The 23,612-nt window shown below is 40.0% G+C and overlaps 2 protein-coding genes across 3 annotated transcripts; one reads left to right on the top strand and one right to left on the bottom strand.

Moving 5' to 3' along the window:
• The first annotated feature begins 15 nt into the window (after positions 1 to 15).
• Positions 16 to 5,601, top strand: LOC109420136 (mitochondrial import inner membrane translocase subunit Tim23). Its single transcript, XM_019694451.3, has 3 exons — positions 16 to 195; positions 313 to 559; positions 5,012 to 5,601. The coding sequence occupies exons 1-3, from the start codon at positions 144 to 146 to the stop codon at positions 5,304 to 5,306; spliced, it is 594 nt and encodes a 197-aa protein (XP_019549996.1). The 5' UTR covers positions 16 to 143; the 3' UTR covers positions 5,307 to 5,601.
• Positions 5,602 to 6,773: 1,172 nt separating this feature from the next.
• Positions 6,774 to 19,820, bottom strand: LOC109433145 (uncharacterized). Of its 2 annotated transcripts, none has more exons than XM_029855197.2 (3): positions 19,666 to 19,820; positions 19,200 to 19,569; positions 6,774 to 7,520 (listed from the first exon to the last, which is right to left on the bottom strand). In XM_029855197.2, exons 2-3 carry the CDS (start codon positions 19,526 to 19,528, stop codon positions 7,088 to 7,090), a joined length of 762 nt encoding a protein of 253 aa, XP_029711057.1. In that variant the 5' UTR covers positions 19,529 to 19,569; positions 19,666 to 19,820; the 3' UTR covers positions 6,774 to 7,087. The 2 variants fall into 2 exon arrangements, with proteins under 2 accessions (XP_029711057.1, XP_029711064.1); XM_029855204.2 differs by having other exon boundaries at positions 19,654 to 19,816.
• Positions 19,821 to 23,612: the final 3,792 nt, after the last annotated feature.

The raw sequence follows: 23,612 nt of genomic DNA, 5'->3' as shown, positions 1-23,612 counted from the left end.
GCCCAGAAACGAAACGTCAAAATTCAGTCATTGTCCTCTCCATCGCACGGCGCAGATTTGCTATCGTGATTTCGCGATCGATTTTTGGCTATTTTTCGGTCAAAAATTGTGTGTTTCTCTTCAGAATAATCTCCAGCGACACAATGAGTGACGACTACTTGAGTAAACCACTTTCGTTTGGAGCTCCATCACCGGGTAAGTATGATTTCACAAAAATTTTAGTTACGCAATAAAGGGCAGCTCTCCTGTCGAGAGGTGTAACCTCACACTCGGTATGCATGATGATCATTGTTTTGAACTTGCACATTGCAGCGCTTCCATCGCAGCAGATTCAACCCTTGTCGCCGTACCTGAACTATGATACCCGTTACCTGCAGTCCCAGCCGGAGTTTATCTTTCCCGAGGGTGCCTCCAAACAGCGGGGCCGATTCGAGTTGGCATTCTCACAGATCGGATCGTCGGCAATGATCGGAGCGGGGATTGGGGGTGTTGCTGGGTTCTACAATGGAGTGCGTGCCACCGCGCTGGCCAATCAAACCGGAAAGCTGCGTCGAACACAGTAAGTAACAAGTGGGTTACTCAATTCAATAATAATTGAACGTATCAGGGAGATGAAAAACGGGGTTGTTGAGTCCTTCGAAGGAATCAACCCTCTGCTGCTTATGATTGCACTATAGCACCACCGATTTTCTATGAACTCAAAAGTATACATGGAGTACATAAACAGAAGTAGATGAATATGAAACAATAGTTTTATGCGTAAAGTAATTGTAATTGTAATTTCTTATCATAAACGTAAGCCTGGCGGTGTAACCAATCATCAGGTCCAGGAAATTCAAGTTCAAAAAGTTCGAGCTATTTTTGGAAACGCTTCATTTTTTAGCATATTAATTTTCATATCCTGAGGTTTTGGGTTTCTGGTGAAATACCTTTTGATTTAGATACTTTTTGAACAAAATCGATAAACAAAATGGATGCACAGTTTCGTATTGAAAGATCTCCATTCTGGGCCCGCCGGCGCCTTGACCTGTGCCCAGGTCAAATTTTTGTCGAATTTCTTTATTTCTTTGATGAGGCTGCGTTGCGTTTAAAGCTTTGGTGTGTCGACTAAACTGATTTTTTTTTATACATTACTTGAAGTCGCAAAAGCAGCTCTCGCCTTCTTGATCCGTTCAGATGTTCCATAGGACAACCCACGATTTGGTTAACGATCAATCGCACCTACACGGATTTGGTCGATTTTTTCTCAGGGACATCCTTACGTCTGCGTGTGACTTAAATTGATTTGCTCCAAGATTATCGGAGCGTGCCAGTTGTCCACACAACCTGCTGACGTCTAGAAAATGCGTCATTCTTCCCCTGTATCCGATTAAGCATCATTTCGCAGAGGACTTTGAGAACGATGTTCAGTAACATGACGCCCCTCCAATTATCGCATATGTACGATCAGATTACCCTTTTCGGGAAGGCACCTTTACTAAGACGCCTTGCATTGTCGTAGTTTCTCATATGTTGTTGCAGAATAATTGATGCATCAGATGTGCTGCAGATACTACGAGGTCTGCTTTAAGCACTTTGGGCTGATATGCGATCGACCCTTCGAACAACGGATGGCTGTTTCTATCTCCTGCAATAATGGAGCATCCTTGTTGACATGTGTAATGCGTCGAAACCTTCACGGGTCATGCTAAAGGTTGGTAGCGTAGCCTCGAAACTTGAAAAAGATTTCCTAAGTGCTCGAATCAACGTTTCACCTGGTCAGCCTGGTCGGTCAATAGCTGTTTTTCATGGGCACCATAGCATTCATCAGTCCCACTAAGGCGACGTGAGACATCGTAGAGGAGACGAATGTTGCCAGTATTTGCGGCTTTCTCGCCTTGGTCGTCTAAGGAGCCCATCCACGCTATGGTGTCCCATCTACAGTAGACGTTCGGTCGGTGCAAACGGTTTAACTGCAATGCTTTCTAACTGCAAGTCCGGTAAGTGCAACAAATTTGCAGTTATCGCACCGCCAAACGTCAAAATGGTGCGCCATGTTAGCCCTAATGAACAGTCGAATGAATTTTTCGTTCATTTTACATCAATTGACGGCTTGTTGACACTGTCAGGCGTTGCATTTATCGAATTTTCGTTCGCTAAGTGAAACGTAAACATGTTGCAGTTATCGAACGTCTACTGTACATAAGTGCTCCATTTCCCTCTCGATAGTGCTGCTGGCAGGCTTTGGTGGCTTTGGCCTCTCGTGTTTTCGCTCGCTTTATTTTGGCTTTGGCGTTCATTCGGTCCTCTATCTTCCTCCAGGTGTCACCTGTGATCCACCGCTTACATTGTTCTCGCAAGTGGCGATAAAGTCGTTCTTGATGGCGATTCGCTTCATTGATCTTTTAAGCTATCACCTTTCGGTTCTCGAGCTAATCGACGAAGGACCTTTTCACTGTAGCGTCTTTCAGTCGGCGTGTGTCGAATTTACTCACTTTCAATCCTTAGCACCCATGGTGGCGCAGAGGTCCGAATTGAAGGATGTCCATCCTGGGCGATTGCCCGTCATCGCCTTCACCTGTAGCCAGGTGAAATATCTGTCGACTTCCTTTATTTCCTTGTTGAAGCTGCTCCGCCATTAGTGTCTGGGTCTGCCTCCGCTATGATGTCCTTCCTGCTGGGTTCCAATCTAACGCTTGCTTGCACATTTCGCTCCCGCTCCTGCGTAGAGTGTAGCCGATCCCCCTCCACGTTCGCTTCCGAATTTCTGTCGCTATCGGCTTTTGATGACGATCGATGATCGAGCTCTACGTTGGAGATCCAATTGTGAGGCCACAATGCACTAATTATATACCGCAGGCATCGATGGCAGGCATTGATGAAGACCTGCAGCCGTTGACTATTCTCGACTGATACACTCCAAGTTTCACTGGTTCGAGTTAAAAATTCGGATCTTGGCGTGTCGACTAATCTGACTCTTTTCCCAAACATTTCTTAAACTCGCTAAGGCAACCCGCGCTTTCTTTATCCGTGCACGTATGTCGATCTTGGTGCCACCATCGGCTGCCATTTGGCAACCAAGATATTGGAAGCTTTCAACAGTCTCCACTGCTTTCCCAGCTACCGTGAAACTGGAAGGGTTGAGCGTGTTTACATCCAACGATTTGGTCTTGTTGACGTTAATAATTAGACCAGCCACCGAGGAGCGATTGGCAAGATCATCGAGCTTACTCTGCATACCAGTGCGCCGTTGAGCAATGAGAGCAACGTCATCAGCCAGTTCGAAGCAAGGTTCGAAGTCCTTTAGGTGCTCTATGGTAATGGGTTGCCACAGCAACTCACGATTTGGTTCACGATCAATCGCACCTACAAGAATCTCGTCAATTACGATGAGGAACAGTAGCGGTGATAGGTTACATCCTTGCCTCACTCCAGCAACGACCCGGTTGGGATTGGACAAAACACCGTTGTACACTACTCAGCACGAAAACGCCCTGTACTGAGCCTCAATGAGGCCGATGATCTTCTCAGCGACACCCTTGCGCCTAAGGGCTCCCCACATGTTTCCATGATTGAGACAGTCGGAAGCTTTTTCGTAATAAATGAACACTAGGCGTCCGGTTTTTTTTCGCCCTGTCGATAGATCCTAGTACTGCACAGACGGATTTAGTCGATTAGGTGATGATGGTCGGACGTCTTAAGCCACAGTATAGCAGAATTTAACCATGATACCAATCTGTGTTCTCCGATATTCGTCGCTCTACGATCTCAAATCTTAATTATTGTCCGTTGTTGCGCGCTAAAAGTCGTTGTCATTTAATCACTTTACAGCCCCTCTTCGCATGTCAGTCCAATGTTGTTTTTCAAAGCCCCTACCTTTTGAAGTATAACTCCAATTATTTTCTAAAAAATGTTTTTACTTCATGCGTATCCTTTTCATGGCATATTGAACTGTGAAATGAGGCGGAATAAATATCAAATTTGCTTTTAATGACCTCGTGAGTGACTAAAATATGATTCACATTAGAAACGACATGGGACTGACATGCCAAGAGGGGCAGTTTACGTTTCTGTAACGTTTTATTCGAGTTTTGGAATATGTAGTAGGTTGTTCGCATAAGGTCCTTTATCTACCGTGTGATGGAGCCTTAGGTATAGCTTCCGGTGGAGGAGCATTTCATATTTAGACCCTTGGTTAATAGACTCAGCGCTGTTATTGTACGCTTGGGCTACAACTGAAGCACAAAGACAATAAGCAGGCTATCCAATGGGAAACTTCATAGACTGCAAATAATTAACACAGAGAGGCTTAATAAAGACTGCCCCAGAAAGTATGGACGCACCTAGTCTTCAATTGTCTGGGCCTGATCGATGGTTCTAGTTTAGGGCTTCGTTTTGGCTATTTCTGCTTACAATAGGATTGAAAATTCAAACGTTCTTTGCCACGATGAACATTGGAATTCGAAATGGTATCTTTTTTTGTCATACCCGCTCTGTGTCAGTTAGAAGGTTTTTTTCTTGTGCTCAAATACCTTCACTATTTGCTTTTCCAAACGAGGGTTAGCAGGATCTTTATTGTTAACCTAATTTTTGCCTATGCTTAAACGTGTTATCCCCTCCGTGTTTGCCGATTGCTGCTTGCACGGTTTTCTCACTTACTCCCACCATATTTTGCTCATTTCTTTAGTGATCTTTAAAGCCATGTTCATCGTTTGTGCACATTTTTTCGTTGATGTTCCGCTGAAAGTTCTTGTATTTTGAAACAAACTGTTGGAATCGCAAAACCCGGAATACAAGTGCTGAGAAAATAGGTTGACCAACAGCATGTAGCTTTTAAAAAGAACTAGTCATCAATAGTTTTGAAATGTCAGTATGTTCTTTATGCGTCTATACTTTCTGGACCGGTCTTTAATTAAATAGTTCAAATAAACAATCACAGTTTATCAATGGACCACCCGAAGAATTCGCATTGGCCATTGTTAGGGATAACAGATTTTGCCGTTCATTGATCCTAATCCTACACTCTTTCCAGGCTGCTAAATCACGTCATGAAACAAGGAGCAGCTACCGCTAACACTCTTGGCACCCTGGCGGTGATGTACTCGGTCTTCGGCGTAGTGCTCCAGTGGGCGCGTGGGGAGGACGATGAAATCAACACGATAGCGGCCGGCGGTGCCACCGGACTGCTCTACAAATCCACCGCAGGCTTGAGGAAGTGTGCCATGGGAGGCGGCATCGGTTTGGCTTTGAGTTCGCTCTACGTGCTGTGGAACGTCACCGGCGGGAGCTCGAAAAAGCTGAAGGAACTGCGGTCGCAGTACATGTAGGTTATTGTTTAAGTTCTCCCGAATTAGGATTATGACGAGATCACTAGGTTCCGTAGGTAAATTCGAAGCGTGGAAGGCCACGAAACATTCAGTTTTCGATCATTGTCGATTGTTTTGTCGGCCGAATGGGACACAACGGGAACAAGTGTTTCCTTGAAATGGGTTTGATTATGTATGTTTTAAGGTACACTTGTTAGCTGTGATTTGAATATTTTTAAAATATTTTCATTGTATGAAAATGGCACTCTAATTTAAGTACTGCGTGTGAGGAAATAATAAATTATAATTGTATTAAGCAACGTGCTGCAATTATTGACCGAAATCTTTCGATGTTGCCCAAGGCAATCTATCTCACAAACTTCAAATGCGAACAGCACTGCCTAAAGTTGACGATTTAACTGAAAACTATACCAATGCTGCAGCTGCAGCATGGAACACGGCAGAATGTGGAACGATTCAAACAGAACCGGAAACGGCAGACCCGCCTCTTTCGGGAGAAAGTATAAACGTCACCTGGGAGAAGTGGAATGCGAGAAAATGGAACTATGTAATGTTACATCCTCAAGAAACATGGAAATTCTACCAGAAGCTCAACGCATCCCGCAACGGTTTCGTAACGCGAGCCGAAATATGACGTGAGGTGATCGAAAAGTGGAAGCAGCACACCGATGAGTACGGCTTTCCTGGGAATCAAAACTATTCAAATCTCGCCGGGGACTTGACCAAGGTGACGAATTCGCATGTCTTTAACATTGCTCTGCCGACTTATACGATAACAAGCAGTATGGGCTAAAAACCAGTTTTCCGCCGTAACAAGTGCACTATGTGCAAAGCGCTTATAAAACCGGTGGTCCTTGGACACCAAACTTGAACCATCCGAATAGAATGCTAAGGACGATCTTCGGCGGTGTGCAGGAGGACGGTGTCACAGAACAGATGTGTATCTTCAAACAAATTTGAAGTTTCGAGGTGGAAGTCGTGAAATTGTCACTTAAAGAACTAGATTGGAATGAATTTCCAAGGGAAAATAAAAAACATCAAAGCGTGCTACGTCGTCTCCCTATGCTCGCTGTAGGAAAAAGCTTGACTTCCACCACCAGGTTCGCTAGTGTTGAGCTTATAAAACCGATGATCCTTTATGGACACCAGACTTTTAAGCACTTTCTTCGGCGGTGTGCAGGAGGCCGGTGTGTGAAGTTGTTCATCCAAGAGCTCCTTGCAATCTACGGCGAATGCAGGACAACAACCCTGCAAAGTTGGTGTTCGCTACTGATCCGGTTGGCACAAGAAGCCGTGGAGCGCAAATATCACGATGGGCGGACCAGGTGAAGCGTGATGTGGCGAGTATCGGGCGTGACCAAGAATGGAAAGCTGCAGCCGCAAATCGAGTATTGTGGGGTACCTGTTATTGTTTATTAGTGTCTATGTTTTATTTGAAATGTGATGTCTAATAAATAAAATGATATATAAAATCTTATATTTATTTGTTTCTCTTAAAAACTAAAACTTAGTCATTAGATGGTAAACATAAGGTTGATAAAATGACAATCTATTGAGGAATGTGTGTAAACTTTTAATAATTGCAAAAAATATCTGTTTGATTTGTAAAACGTTTGAAAGGCACATGTTTCCCTGACAAATTGTAGGCCAATTAAAATGAACACATATGTCATATAAAATTTGTAATGTTCTTAAGTAATACTCAGTTGTGCTGTGTTTTATAATCGATTCAAAAATGGCAAACATCATGAGAAAGCTGATACTCGTTGTGCATGGTAACTTCAGACGCGAACTCTACGGCTAGCCCTAGCCCGTTGGGCAGCAATGACCACCGTCCAGATCCAAAGAGCAATACAAGTCCACGAGCAGATGATACCAATGATGAGCGCGGCCGATGTATTGATTCTTCCCTCACGGCGTCTGTCCCACGAGACGTCCTGATGGAGATAGTCCATGAAGTCGAATACCGAGGCACAGGACAGTCTTCCCTGGATGGCAGCCACCAATTGTCCACTGGCTTGCATATACTTGATCAACTCGTTGCGATACTGCTTGCAACTGTAGAGGAATCCGTCCAGGTACATAGCCGCGTGGACCAACGTGAACAGGGCCATGAAGCTACCAATGATGCTCACCGGGATCCAGTAGTATGGGCTGATATCATCATCGTCCGTCACGTCGGTCTTGGTGGTCATAACGACTACATCGCCAGATCTGAAAAGTTGGATACGGAATTAGCTATTTATGCAGCGAGTTGCAGAAAGATGTTTTTTTTTTCAGCATGAGCTGTACATTGATCCAACGAATCTTGCAGATTACATATTGGAAACTCAATAGGCATTTATAGCATTTGTATGGGAATTCAGAAGACCTACAAACTGTTCAGAAAACCTACATAGCTGTTCAGTACTAGAATTCAACAGTAGTATTTTTTCAGCTCACAAAGCTGTGACATGTACATATTTGGTATTGGTCATAGATTTTCTTAGAAACTCGGAACACAAAATAAAATGTTAAATACATGATACCTTAACCATCCATACTATCCCACTCCCACATAGTATCCAAGAAGTATACGAATTCTGGTTGGTTTGATTTCGTTTATGTTTACAGGAAAAGCAACTTACAGTACGACGACTGTTGATTTCAAGCACTGTACTCGAGGAGAGCTTAGTTAGATCATGCAAAATATCCTGCCATCTGATGCCATATTGAGTGTTACACTCAATAATCAATCTCACGAATGGTTCGGGATTATTCTGAAAAAAAAAACAAAAAAGCTTTTTCCGATACAATGTATAATGTTAGTTAATCTGCCATGCTCCCCAAATAATTCTGAAATGCAATAGTTATTGCTTAAGCATTGTTAGGTATATGGTTACGCCCGTTTCTTTTTTTGCACGGGTCGACTTTTGGCCATAATTTAGTCAATTTATAATCAATTCACATGGAAATTTGTACACAGAGGGACACGGTTTGTACTGTACGTATACGGAAAATCAAGTCAATTGGTTTAAAACTGACTGAGTTATGGCAGAAAAACGACCCGTGCAGAAAATAATCGGGTGTACATATTGCAGACTACATCCCAAATTGGACTATCACACCAATTTTGAGCGAGATCAACTTATTCTGAAAATTATAGAACTTTTAGTAAAACTTATAAGATTTTTGAACACATTTTTAAAACATTATACCTCAATATGTACTCGATGAAACTATTTCATTTTTTTTGTGTTACAGCTTATACCTAAGGCTTTCATATGCAGCTTCGTTTGAGGTTTTATATTCACTACAAAAAATATGAAAAATCTGTATATGTTCAAGAGTGTCAATTGGAAATTTAACATATTTTGATCAATAAAAGTGCCAAGTGTTTTCAACTTTTATAAAACTTTCTTAATGAAATATTTTCATACAAGATGTACTAAACTACATATGAAGAGTAGGTCCTATGCATTTTTCGTTCAGTTAATGCACTTTTATTGGTGAAAAACGTTTGGCAGAAAATATGTGCAAAATAAGGTAAAGTTTTAAACATGTAGTTGACAATCAGCACATTTTTCATATTTTTTGTAGTGAATATAAAACCTCAAACGAAGTTGCATATGAAAGCTTTAGATTAAAAAAAAAGTTTAAATTAAAAAGATTCATCGAGTACATATGTATTGAGATATAATGTTTTGAAAATGTGTTCAAAAATCTTATAAGTTTTACTAAAAGTTCTATAACTTTAAAAAAAAAATATTCGAACTCGCTCAAAATGTTACCAATGAAGCTTTAATACATGGTTTATGTTTGGTCAAAATTTCAGCGTTTTCGATGAAATTATGAACATTTGAATGGAAAATTATTTTGACCAAAAAGTTGCTGTACGGACAATTGTTAGATACACTGTAAATCATATCTCAAATCGAACAATTTTTGCTGTCATAGCTCGATGGGATTTCAATGTGTTATTCAAAAATTTAAAGAATATCGCACGAATAGCTCAATCGCACGAATAGCTCAAAGTGATATGATATCAGTTTTTGTTCTTGTTGAAATATCTGAAAATTTCTACATAAGAACAAATTTAGCTCTTCTGCACGAAATGGAACACATACACCCATAGAGATGGCTCAATGTTAGTGAAATGTGCCCCTTTTTAAGCTGCGGAAACGAAGAACCTCATGCTCGTGTTCTTAGGATATTCATAACAGTGAGCCACAGTTAAAAAGTAAGCATCGCCGCCTGTGGTTCGAAGCTGGATATTGGTATTTTTTTTTTTCAAGAAAAAGTTCGACGAATCTTGTCTGCTATCGTTTTGATCTTGTAATATCTTAACGAGCTATTATTGAGCAAATCACCATACCAGATTTTGCTATTATTTCTGATCTTTTACCTCTTATATCAAGCAAACCAATAACAGTTATTGTTCTTTAGTAATTCAATCAATAATAACTAAATATGCAATTTATTAGATGTTTCCACCTACTTGTGATAACGTTAAATTTTGAGTTTTATCCTAAAGATTGCACCAAATAGATATACTAAGGCTAACCCAATACAATTTTAGTGATAATATGGTAAACAATTTGCAAATAAGCTCAACTTGGGCTGATTTCTTTGAGAATGACCGTTATATTAAAGATAGTCGTCATAAAACGTAAATTTTACACATAATTCACCATTATAGGGTTATAAGCATGTTTGAGATAAGTGAGAATGGTGTGAATCAATCAGATAAAGTGCAGCCATACTTCTTCAACACAACAAATCTCATTAAAACGGTATTATGGACATTTTTATTTAATTTACGTTTTATTTATTCTGAACAACATAAACGTTTGTAAAGTAGTTGTTACATTTATAGAATAGTTTTAAGAATTTTTCATGAATTGCATTCTCCAATTCATGGAAAATTCTTCGATTGTTACATGGAGTGTATTACGTTTGCATTTAGTTGTATTTTTTGTATCGTATGTTATTTATACTTTGGCTTGTGAATCTGTCTCTGACTTTAATGTGCATTTGTAGCGCTCCGAAAATTTCAGGAGTGGTCCAGGAGCAAACACGCTAACACAGACAACAAATTGTAGACCGTCTTGTGTTGTTGCCCGAATCGAGATTCTCCCTTAGGATTAGAAATTCCAAGATCAAACTCAAGCTATGTAAGCAACTAAATCTGCGAACAAAACGGCAACCTACCGGAAAAAATACAATCACAAGATTGACTGATGGACCAAAAACAATCATGAAACCTTGTCATCCTGGCATTTGACTCCGTTATCTATTTGTGCTATGTGTTGAATGTTTAAGTTTTGTGCAGTTTTTGTGCATTTGTAATGTTTCATTTTATTTTTCGTATCTGAGTTCCCAAACGTGGGGCTCAATCGGAAAATAAAATGAGCATTTGAAGGGTTCTGCTAATAGTTTCGTCCAACGTGGGAGACGATGCATTGGCAGTGTTCAGCACCATTTTATTCGTAACATTGGCGCCCAACGTGGGGCGTCATGTATTTATAGGGTTCTAAAGTATATGTTTGTATGTAATGTAATGTTGAAATGTTATTTCTACCATAATTTGAGCAAAATGTGGAGTGTAAATGAGTGCAACCATCTTTTGTGATCTGTTGTTTACAATTTTTTTCTTGTTGATTTACATCGTTAAAGGGTGAAAATCAACTATGGCGAATAATTGGAACTATAGCCATAATTGGAACACTTATCCCAGTATACTTTTTAAAAAAATCTGATCATTTGCCAGCTTTTGCAAAATGCAAACTAGCGTCTCCTAGTGTGCTGGCCCCTCCAGAATAATCCATTGCAGAAAAAAAAAACTCAAGAGATTCGGGTGTTAAGAATCTTTGAAGCAGTTCTGGAGTATACAATAGTTATTTATGTAACGAGTTGCAAAAAGTTGATTTTTCCAGCACGTGTCGTACATTTATCCGACGAGGCTTGTCGAGTTGGATAAATACGAAGAGTGCTGACAAAATCGAGTTTTGCAACGAGTTCCATACCAAATTTTATGCAATGTTTTTTTTCATAATGCAACCCATTTGAGTTGCATACAACTATTTTTTATTATGCAACTCATTTAAGTTGCACAATGATGAGCCAGTTCGGAAAAATTGGCAATTGTGATACCAAAATGAGTTATATAAAGTGTAAATTATGATACTGAATTGCATCTATCTAAAATCTATATCGACATAGGCATGCCCCCCTAGACCTATGACCTAATTATACTTATGCTCAAGGGACCCTAATGGTACGCAATTTATGAATGATTCCTTAAAAAAGAGCTCATACACAACGAGAAGGAGATAGTTTTGAATATAGAACTACGTTTGTCCACTGCAGAAGCCAGAGAGCCTTTCCACAGAACTTTTTTTTTCGTGACGTTACAACGCAAATTTTAATCAGGTTAAACTCAGGCCTCAACGAACCGATTTACTTTCTTTCGGTCTCATTTGAAACATATTCTGGAGTACAACAACCATACAAAATTTTATAAATGGTACTTGCTCTGTATTTGAATACATTTCATAAAGATTGATTTTTCGTGACGTTACAACGCTTAAAAAACCTACACTTTGACCAGCCATAGCTTAGAGTTGTAAAGTATTACAATTGAAATTCTTTGTATGCTAAAAAATCTACATACATTTATCTGTTAATGATAGAAGACTTTTGAAAATCAGTGCGTTGGTGTTTAAATTACGGCAGCTTTGATGAATGGTGTGCCTCAATGAATTAAAATAACGATTTTATTGTTAATCTTAATCGTCGTTCAATAAATAGTGTTATATTTATATCATGTTGAATACATTTTTAAACGACAAGAGTAATTTAGATACAGGGGTTCTCAAACTTTTTCAGTTTGCGGCCCACTTTTGATTTTCAATGAGTTTGGCGACCCACCAGCATGGAAATTAATAAAATAATTCTTTTTATTTTTGCAAATTTTGGCTGCCATTTTATAACTTTCATAGGTTGTGATAAACTTACGTTACGTAGTCCTCAAACTAAAAAAAAATATTTATTTATAATGCTCTTTTAGTTTTTTTTAAGTTCAAGAAAGGTTAAGGTGCCCAAGTTTGCAGCATCAGTTAACTCTTAGTCTTAAAACTTTGAGATGAAACTGTGAAATTAAATATCGGCTAAAAATGCTACAGAAATTCACAGCGCGTGGTTGAACATCAAGAATTATAGATACACTGTGGTGCATAATTGATCGGACAAACGCCGATTTTCATACAAAATGACCAAGTTTGAGATGTTGTAACTTTGGTTTGCGTTGATGGATTGCGCTCAATTTTTTACACGGAACTACTCATATGCTGAATTTTACGCATACGAAGTACAACATGTTTTCGTTCACAGGATTGGGCGTGGCAAGGCGTTCAAAATGTGCAAAAGTGATCGGACAGCGGCACTCCTTTGATTTACACACGTGCCGCTGTCCGATCACTTTTGCACATTTTGAACGCCTTGCCACGCCCAATCCTGTGAACAAAAACATGTTGTACTTCGTATACGTAAAATTCAGCATATGAGTAGTTCCGTGTCAAAAATTGAGCGCAATCCATCAACGCAAACCAAAGTTACAGCATCTCAAACTTGGCCATTTTGTATGAAAATCGGCGTTTGTCCGATCAATTATGCACCACAGTGTAAGTTCTCTTGATTTTTTTTCATAATATCCTCAATACAAATTTATTTTATCTCAATTTTTATTGAAATCACCTAAAGTTCAGATAATCAACATTCATCTGATTTTGACAGAAGTTTCGCCTCACTGAAATTCGGTAGGTGTAAGCTGAGACGAGACTCGCGAAGACGGTCTTCTTTTTCTCCACTTTGTTATTTTTTCTTCTTCCTATCTGTGTTGACATTATGTTTTGGGCTGGTGGTTCAAACACGTACGTGACCGCATTACCTCACATGCAGTGTGACTGAATCCCATTCATGCACAAAATCATGTTGAGGTGAAATTTTGCACCGCCAACAATCGCCAAGCAAAGTAATCATTGGAATATTTTGTTTTCAATTTAGTTTTGACAGTACAGTAGAAGAAAATGCTGCTCGGAGTGAATTTTGGCTTCAGAATTTATCTCGGATAGCAATACTTTCCTCGTTTTAGATAACGTAATCAAACGGGCTACAACTGACAGCTCAGTTGGGCTGCACTTGACGTTGCTTTTTTTCCTCTTCGCGAGTCTCGTCTCAGGGTGTAAGTATTCTTGTCGAAGTTTGGTAATTTTTTGGTATTTCTACTTTTTGCCTTTCTCGTACACCAAGGTGTACCGAAAGGCTATATGTTCACTCCAAAAACAAAAATTTGATAGAGCCCCCGGAGGGGTCAAGTGTTATATACCAATCGACTCAGCTCGACGAGTTGAGATGATGTCTGTGTGTATGTATGTGTGTGTGTGTATGTATGTGTGTGTGTGTATGTGTACAAAAAGGTCACCTCATTTTTAGATAGTAAATATGAACTGATTTCAACGACCGATGGTTCATTCGACGCGGTATATTGCCCCATTGTTTCCTATTGAAAATGGTTCAGATCGGTCCAGCCGTTCCGGAGTTATGGCCATTTAGGTGTTCCGGACCGGTACCCCAGGAAGGGGCCAGATATGAAAATGCAACAAACCCATGCATGCGACCCATCAAACCACTGCATTTTCGATTATCTGATGAAAGGGAAGTAGGAAAATGGTCTCAGACTATATCTGAACCGGTAGTGTTTCGGAACCGGTTCCGGGTGTCCCGCCGGAAGTGGCCAAATATAAAAGTGAACTAAACCCATGCATGCGACACATCAAACAGCGGCTTTTTCGATAACCTGATGAACGGTAAGCAGGAGAATAGTTTCAGACCATATCTGAACCGGTTGTGTTCCAGAATCGGTTCCAGGTGTCTCGCCGGAAGTGGCCAACTAAAAAAGTGAACCAAACCCATGCATGCGACACATCAAAGAGCGGCTTTTTCGATAACCAAATGAACGGTAAGCAGTAAAATAGTTTCAGCCCATATCTGAACCGGTTGTGTTCCGGAACCGGTTCCAGGTTTCCCGCCGGAAGTGGCCAAATATAAAAGTGAACCAAACCCATGCATGCGACACATCAAAGAGCGGCTTTTTCGATAACCTGATGAACGGCAAGCAGGAGAATAGTTTCAGACCATATCTGAACCGGTTGTGTTCCAGAATCGGTTCCAGGTGTCTCGCCGGAAGTGGCCAACTAAAAAAGTGAACCAAACCCATGCATGCGACACATCAAAGAGCGGCTTTTTCGATAACCAAATGAGCGGTAAGCAGTAAAATAGTTTCAGCCCATATCTGAACCGGTTGTGTTCCGGAACCGGTTCCAGGTTTCCCGCCGGAAGTGGCCAAATATAAAAGTGAACCAAACCCATGCATGCGACACATCAAAGAGCGGCTTTTTCGATAACCTGATGAACGGCAAGCAGGAGAATAGTTTCAGCACCGACGAACCGACGTGACAGCTAGAACAAATAAATTCAAATTTGTTGTCCCCGACGCCATGATGAAAAATAGCCAAACACTACCGCCTCCTTTATAACGGTTCGCGTTGTTTTGATAGCTTAACTCCAAACCACCGTGTATTCATATAGGAAAAGGTTCGCGCCTGAGCTGATTTGACAGAAGCGTTCGCTCGCTTTTCTGGTCGACCGTTAAATTTAGGGGGGACACTTTTGAAACACCACTGTCACGTCGGTTCGTCGGTGGTTTCAGACCATATCTGAACCGGTTGTGTTCCAGAATCGGTTCCAGGTGTCCCGCCGGAAGAGGCCAACTAAAAAAGTGAACCGAACCCATGCATGCGACACATCAAAGAGCGGCTTTTTCGATAACCAAATGAACGGTAAGCAGTAAAATAGTTTCAGCCCATATCTGAACCGGTTGTGTTCCGGAACCGGTTCCAGGTTTCCCGCCGGAAGTGGCCAATTAAAAAAGTGAACTATACCCAGGCATGCGACACATCAAAGAGCGGCTTTTTCGATAACCAGATGAACGGTAAGCAGTAAGATAGTTTCAGTCCATATCTGAACCGGTTGTGTTCCTGAACTGGTTCCAAGTGTTCCGCCGGAAGTGGCCAACTATAAAAGTGTACCAAACCCATGCATGCGACGTATCAAAGAGCGACTTTTTTGATAACCAGATGAACGGTAAGCAGGACTACATCTGAACCGGTTGTGTTCCGGAACCGGTTCCAGGTGTCCCGCTGGAAGTGGCCAATTAGAAAAGTGAACCGAACCCAGACATGCGACACACCAAATATCGGCTTTATCGATAATCAGATTAACGGTAAGCAGGAAAATAGTTTCAGACCATATCTGAATCGCTAATATAGTAAACTGACGAAGTTGAAGGGACGAATCCTGCTGAATGCTTCTGATGATGACCGAAGAATAGTAGGTCGAAACGCTTAACGCTAAACAAGTTGTATATCACCGATAACCACCAATCAATCCTCTAAATAACATATCTGAACCGGTTGTGTTCCGGAACCGTTTCCAGATGTCTAGCCGGAAGTGGCCAGTTTAAAAAGTGAACCAAACCCATGCAGTTTCGTGGTGGCTTGTCAGTCTTGACAAAAATAAAACACTATTTATGGGACAAAATAACATAAATAGTGTTTTATTTTTGTCAAGACTGACAAGCCACCACGAAACAGTTTCGTAAAACAGTCGAACACACCAACGATACAAACCAATGCATGCGAAATATCAAATCATCAAAAATGTTCGATAACCAGATAAACGGGCAGCGGGAAAATAGTCTTTGACCAAGCTCTGATCACACCTAAGATTACCGGCAGTGTTGCAGAATCAGGATTAGGTGCATCGCTGAAATTACAACAAAACAAAATCGATGCAAGCGATACATATGCGCAAAAGAACAAAATTTTGATAAAAATTCAAGCGATCTTGCAAATCACACCATTTTCCTGAGGCGTAATTATACAGTAGGATGAATCAACGTTGTATGGGAAAATTTTAATTTTATAGCACTTAAATTACTGCGCACAATTTTGATGCAACTGGTTGAGCCATCGCGCTCTGTAACACGGTTAAAATTTGAATGGGTTTTATTATGGGAAATTTTACTTGCTTGCACTTTCTTTTGTCAAATTTTACATGAATCTTATACTGCCGTTCCACGCCCAATTGTCCCATGTTATATGGGAATCCCATATAACATGGGATAATCATGCGTAGAACGGCAGTATAACCAATGATAATAAAGTATGTAAAGGCTAAACTGTGCAGAAAAAAATGCTGAAATGTAATGATAATGTTCGGCATCCAGTGCTAGTAAAGGTGGTCAAGCACTCAACTGAGAGGTTTATATTTTTTTGCAATTTCTCATCGTAATAGGCTGTTTTACCTCACGCATATCTGACAGTAAAACGCCTACTTTCCCACACCAAATTAACAGTGCTGTAATGATTCATTACAGCACTGATTTGCGTTGCGTAATGAACCATTACAGCACTGTTTTCAGTTTTGATCAACTTCTTGATGTTTTCTGGATGCAGTTTAGAAAAATTGTGACAACTGCACAGTATAACCTGCTATGATCAGATTTCCCTAAACATGTCTATAAGCATCAGTATGCAGTTTGATGAAAAGTTTTGTTTGAAACTTCCCTCAAGGGGTAATTTATGAACTTGCAAAAAACGTTGTACGCAACTCGGTGCAGAACTCGATTTTTACAGCACTCGCCTCGCCGTAATTATCCAACTCGGCAAGCCTCGTTGGATAAATGTACGACTCGTGCTGTAAAAATCGTCATTCTGCACCTTGTTGCGTAAACTACTATTTTGCAATCTCTCATCGTAATAGGCTGTTTTCCCTCACGCAAATATGACAGGAAAAGGCTTACTTTCCCACACCAAATTAGCAGTGCGATAATGGTTCATTACAGCACTGATTTGCGTTGCGTAATGAACCACTACAGCACTGTTTTCAGTTTTGATCAACTTCTTGATGCTTCTGGATGCAGGTTTAAAAATTTCTGAGTACTACACAGCATAACCTGCTATGATCACACTTTCTTAAACATGGCTATGAACATCAGAATGGAGTTTGATGAAAAAGTTTTGTTTAAAATTATCCTCAAATCTTGCCTCAAGTACAGTAAGGACCTGATTTTGTCAGCCCCATTTTGCAAAAAAACTTTTTGCTCCCATTACCATATGGTCACATTTTATGCAATTTATTTATTTTTATCATCAAACTACTGCTGAGATGCAGAACATAGAGGGATAAAAAGTATGAAAAACTGTTTCAGTCTTTGAAAAGAGTAAAAAATGTGAAAAAGAGGATGACAAAATCGGGTCACTTATGTGGTAATTTATGAAATTGCAAATAACGTTGCACGAAACTCGGTGCAGAACTCGATTTTTACAGCACTCATCGTAATTATCCAACACAGCAAGCCTCGTTGGATAAATGTATGACTTGTGCTGTAAAATCCTCATTCTGCACTTTGTTGCGTAAACTACTATTTCAGCTCTGCTTATACGTTTAACATAATACATAACATAGGAATATGAGCCATCAAAAAGTTTCCAAATTCGATTATGGCTTTAATAAGGTTCTTGCTTTTCTGAACAAGGCTGACACAAATTTCGATTTTCTCTTAAGTCCAGAGGGGTCCCCCCTTCGAAATTTTGGATCGGAATTCAACATTTTGAGGAAGGACACAAATGAATAAACAAATAAATTTTTAAATTTTAAGGTGTAGAGTCCTCCAGAAAATTTCTTACCAAACCCGATGAGTTAATCGGTTTTGCTTAATTGTTTGAGTATTTTTTTCATCAAGTAAATTTATTATTTATCAACTCCACCCCCTCATTGACGAACGAGCACTGTGACAAAAGAAGAAAATGATATTTGTTCCGTTCTAGAGTATTTTCAGAATTCAGGAACACTTCGGCTTATGGCGACGGAAATATCTTAGAGTACATATTCGACGAGAAAGGCGCTATCACCACGAGGTGGATTAATCTGGGTTTTTTTATTTATTTTAACCGCTGAAACTGACGTCCAAAAGAAAATGCTAACTGCAAGCAACAACCCGAACTCGTTTTTTCCAGAACACAAGTAAAATCTTAAATTGTACCCTAATCTTAAAACTGGCGGTTGAAAACTCATAGTTTTAGAATCGATTTCAGAACGCAGACAGTAGTTTCAATATTCAATATACTCCAAACATGACTTATAATGCAAAACTTTGAATAGATTTAAGGAGAAACAAATCAAATTCTAGAAATAACTCTTACTGAAATGGTTTTCTCCAAGGGAGTTTTTGGAAATTAGAAAATGGCTAGAATTTAGCATTAACATTCGACATTAGTTAATAAAGACTTCGCGACCCATCAAAAATTAGCCCGCGACCCACCAGTGGGTCGCGACCCATAGTTTGAGAAACGCTGATTTAGAATGTTATAAAAATGTTACATGTGACAATATTCAACTTCGAAAAATGAGTATTGATGATACAGGTCCCTTAGAATGTGTCCATAATAGAGGAATACATTAGCAACAGGTTTGGCTATAATATTCACAAGTTAATTTTATATGAACAAGTGCAGTCAATTGTCTCTTAGGATAGTTTATGATCTCCGAGTCAAAGATTAGAACATTAAACAAACCAGTTAACATTTTTTAAATTAATTTCCATTTTGATGTGCTCTGGTATTTGACTTACCCACTATAAATTATAGTCACACGTACCCCCTTTTCCCGCCAACCCTTCGCATTTTCTCCCACACCAATCCAAACGAAAGCATTTGCGTAGTTCATAAATTACCTACTTGCTGCCCATTGAATAGTAACATTATTGTTTTTATCCCAAAACTACAGACTCACCTTTGTCGGACCGTAGCCGTAGAAGTGTGTCCCCTCGGTCTGCCACAGCATACTCGAAAGAGGTGAAATATGCCGAAAATGAAGCAAAAGATGATGGGCAAAACCAGTCCATAGGTTGCCCAATGGCAGTACGCAATGTGGCCTCCCGTGAAGAACGTTGGCGTCGATAGGCCATTCAGAATGCACCCGCAGTTGGTTTCAACACAAGTGTCTAGCACGTACTGCCAATGGTGCCATGCTACGGCCGTTGATATGCAGCAGATAAATGATAACGCACCGATAAGGGGATACAGGTACGCTAGACGCCTTTCACTGTCGTACTCGTTCATATTGAGTCACTACTTCTGATGGCAGAAATTATGCTGAGATCCTAGAATAAATTTGGTGGTTTTGCAATTTCAACTTAAATCACTAAACTTATCTCTTCGAATTATATAGTTAATTTCCAACGTACGTTGGGCGTTACCTTTCCAACAAGAAACCTAATCAAAACAATGAGTGGCTCACTAAACTGGTCATGTACGCGCAGAGAACTAATTCGAATCTACGAACGACGCCACGATTAAGCACATCGTTTCGTCGTTGCTGTACTTACACCGAAGCAGTATGACATGCTCGCTCGAACCTATTACATAAAAAAATCGAGTTCCTCTCCGCAATGGACAGGTATTCAGTGGTGTTTGTATTGTGGTTTTCACCTGTGCTTTACACATGGCACCAACACCCACATTGAGCACCTTCATGTTGTGCTACATATACACATCGCTATCTCAGAGGTACTAGATTGAAGCAATATACCTATGAATGAGTTTAAATCTCCCAAAATCAATAAGAATGTATATCCTCTATTAGAAGCCAAGTTATGTGTTAGTTTCTGTTATTCAATTGAATCATTTGCTTCAAAAATCTCATAAGTCCTGACATTTGTCAAAATATCGATAAAACACATTTAAATCAAAGATCATTTTTTATTAATTTGCATTTCACCTGATGTAACTATTACAAGAATATTAGAATGCAAGAATTCAAACTAGAAATGTTGATAAAGTCAATAATATATATCAACAATAATCAGCAATGAGTAATTTATAGCTTTTGAAGCTTACGTTTACATAAAAAAAAAATCTAATAAAATACTAATAATAAATACATATATGAAATCAACGGCTTGACCACAGAGACAAAAAGACGGAACACTGATAATTTCAATCGTACACCGATTTTACGGTTAATTAAAAACTTCGATAGAGTTTGACGGGTGACGTTTACACTTTATCACACTATCGGTATGGTTGGCCAAACTCAGTATTTTTAGCATTGGGCGAATATGTTTCCGTCCGTGACTATGTTTTGTATACAAAATTCGAAGTGTTACGTCTATGTGTCTATTGTTCATTCATAGTAAGTAAAACAACCTTTCACTCTATTTTATAATAACATGACCTTCTTAAACCGTAAAACTACATGTGAAATACCAAACAAATTGGACATTTTCTTGAAAGCAAAAAAAAACATTTTTCGGCTTGATGTTCGACGATGATGATAAAAATAGGATTTTTATCTCAAAGTGGACTTATATGTTTTTCCAAACGAACGATTCAATTGCAGCCTTAAGCTGTGGTTTAAGCGCGCCAGATGTAGCGTGTTGCTAGAAGAAGGTTGTGTTGGCTCGTGAATGTGACCGTAACATGCTACTTGCAGTGAACTCTCCACAAATAATTTGAATGATCGTACCGTACACTCTTGTGGTAAACTGAATCCCTCACTTCCTTTTACATTACCCCATTTGAATGTATAATGTAGGTATATGCAACAAATATGCCACATTTTGTTGCCTATGGACTTATCCACCGACGAGCCGAGTTCATCGCGGCCCGAGAATTTTGACACTAGAGCGGGGTCTTTCCAATTAGAATTGAACGATTCTGATTGGGAATGGCCCCGCTCTAGTGTCAAAATTCTCGGACAGCGATGAATTCGGTTCATCGGTGGATAAGTCCATTGATTCTAACGGCATTCAGATTCTGTTGGTACTCTTGCCCTTTCACCTTAATGTGCAGTACACCTATTCTATATACATCAATTAAAGAAATTAACTCAATTGATGTCACGCAATGTCAAGTTTATAGCTTAGATGCGTTGTTCGTGTAATTAATTCTTGAATGATTGAAAGCATACAATATCTTCTAAGTACGGTATGGTCCTACATAGCAAAGCGATGTTGAAACGATATTGCTGTGTGGTGACGTGGTGCACAACACGGAAAGGGCAAGCAAACATTACACATCGACTGGTTTCATTTATTTGGCGCGCATAGGTACCAACCGAAAACGATGCCTCTTTAACTATTACTGATATGAATAATGAAGCATTCTCTGAATCCGTCAAAGGTTATGTAAATAATAAATTTTCAACTATTTCTTTTATTAGAAACAATTTTAACCGCGAACTACTTCATCTCTGTACTATTTTTGTACCTATTGAGATTTATGAGATGGATATATTTGCGGTGCAAGTTAAGGGAAGGATGAAGCATGATCGATGAGATTTAAATTACCTTACATACATTACATTTATTACCTTACATTACCTTACATACATACATTTATTTGTACAAGGCATAATTAACAACAGTACGTCCCAATACTCGGTTTGTGGCTGCCGCTCTCCATCCTCGGTTGCGCCCAATGCTCGCCAAGTCATGCTTACCTCCCACGGTTCTTCAGTAGATCGGCGAGTATGCGGGTGCTCCCAATGAAGTTGAGAGATCGGCAGTTCCACGTGCCGAGTTTCCAATCGCAAGTCCTTTTTGTTCGCTGGGGTCGTTGCCGTTGGTCTCGGTTCGTATTGTTCTGTTGCTGATTTTCCGTTACGGCTCGTAGGGCCTGACACCAACCCCCCATACTTTCCGGAGGACCATAGTGCACAGTTGAGCTTAGAGTCCTTCCCTGGCACTCGGACGCATATCAGCCGCCCCTAACATGAGGATCAGACGCTGTTGTGAGCCACTCCTCCTGGAGAACAGACGCTCAGGTTTGCCGAAGCAAACCCCCCTTCCCTGTCAGCCTACGACCAAAGTTCCCACCGGGGTTGGTTACCCGATCTTCCCTAAGGTTGCTCATAGTTTCCGGCCGGTACCACGAGGAGGTAGGGATAGGAGTTGCTGGGCAGAGGCTAGTGGATCACACTGGGATCTGAATTGCACAGCATACCCAGCCTTTACCGTGCCAAATTTAAATTTAAATTACCTTATGACAACTAAAATGACAGACACTGAAGACGACCTTACAGTTGAGGTCGAAATACATACATATATGTCAAAGGATGCAAATTCTTAGTGGAATTCAAAGGAACAGTACTTAACACGATTTTCTTTTATTTAATTTATTTAGTTCAACATCAAATTCATGATATCTCACAGCACCAAAAATTTGCCGCCATAATACTCGATTTGCAGCTGCAGCTTTCCAACGTCGGTCACGCCCAACGCTCGCCAGATCACGCTCCACCTAATCCGCCCCTCTGCGCTCCACGCCTTTTTGTGCCAACCGGATCTGTCACGAATACCAACTTTGCAGAGTTGTTGTCCGGCATTCTTGCAACAGGGTGGCCACATACTCGGGAAATTCGGGAAATGCGGGAAAAAGTCGGGAATTGAAATTCATCGGGAAATATGCGGGAATAAGTCGGGAATTTTGTTTATGATCGGGAATTTTTAAAATTATGTGTAACGCCTCCAACATGTAAACTCAAACCTAGATTTACTTGAAGCTTGACTCACTTCAAATCCAGATTCTTACACAGTTTCGGAAGGTTCACGCAGGGATTTCAAAATCCTGAGCAGCATTGGTTTCTGAATAACGAGTGATTTCTTGTTTGATAGAGGCTATCGAGTAACAGGTTTTTATTGTCTGGATGCTCGAATTCAATTTGGACACAAACATATTTAAAATCACAATTTTTAAAAATAAAGTTTTGAAATCTAAAAAAAACTGGAAGCAGTATGGCAAAAACATAACACATGGTCACAGGAAAGTGACCATTTTTTGATCATTTTTGGAACCTAGCTTGTGACCAGGGATGGGATCATTCATTTGCAATGAGTTACATTCACTTGCTACTATCTCAGCTCAGAAGCATGTTTTCGAAAAACAATGTATGGATGAAATCAACCTTGTAGTTTTATCTGAAAGTTTTCCGAATAACACTCGGGTCGCACACGCATAGCAAAGTCGTGAGCGGGCTGCGAAGGCAACTCTCCACGCCGTGAATGTAAATTACATTCATGCCGGGGAGAGTTGCTTTTGCTGCCTTCTGTTGACTTAATTATTGATGCCACGATAGTACATTGTTCTACAAAGTTTCAGGTAAAACAAATATTAAGAAATCTTCCATACATTGATTTTTGCCACG

Source organism: Aedes albopictus, chromosome 2 (assembly GCF_035046485.1).
Source record: "Aedes albopictus strain Foshan chromosome 2, AalbF5, whole genome shotgun sequence".
NCBI lineage: Eukaryota > Metazoa > Arthropoda > Insecta > Diptera > Culicidae > Aedes > Aedes albopictus.
Note: the sequence above shows the minus strand (reverse complement) of the source record. Positions and strands in the feature narration are given on the sequence as shown.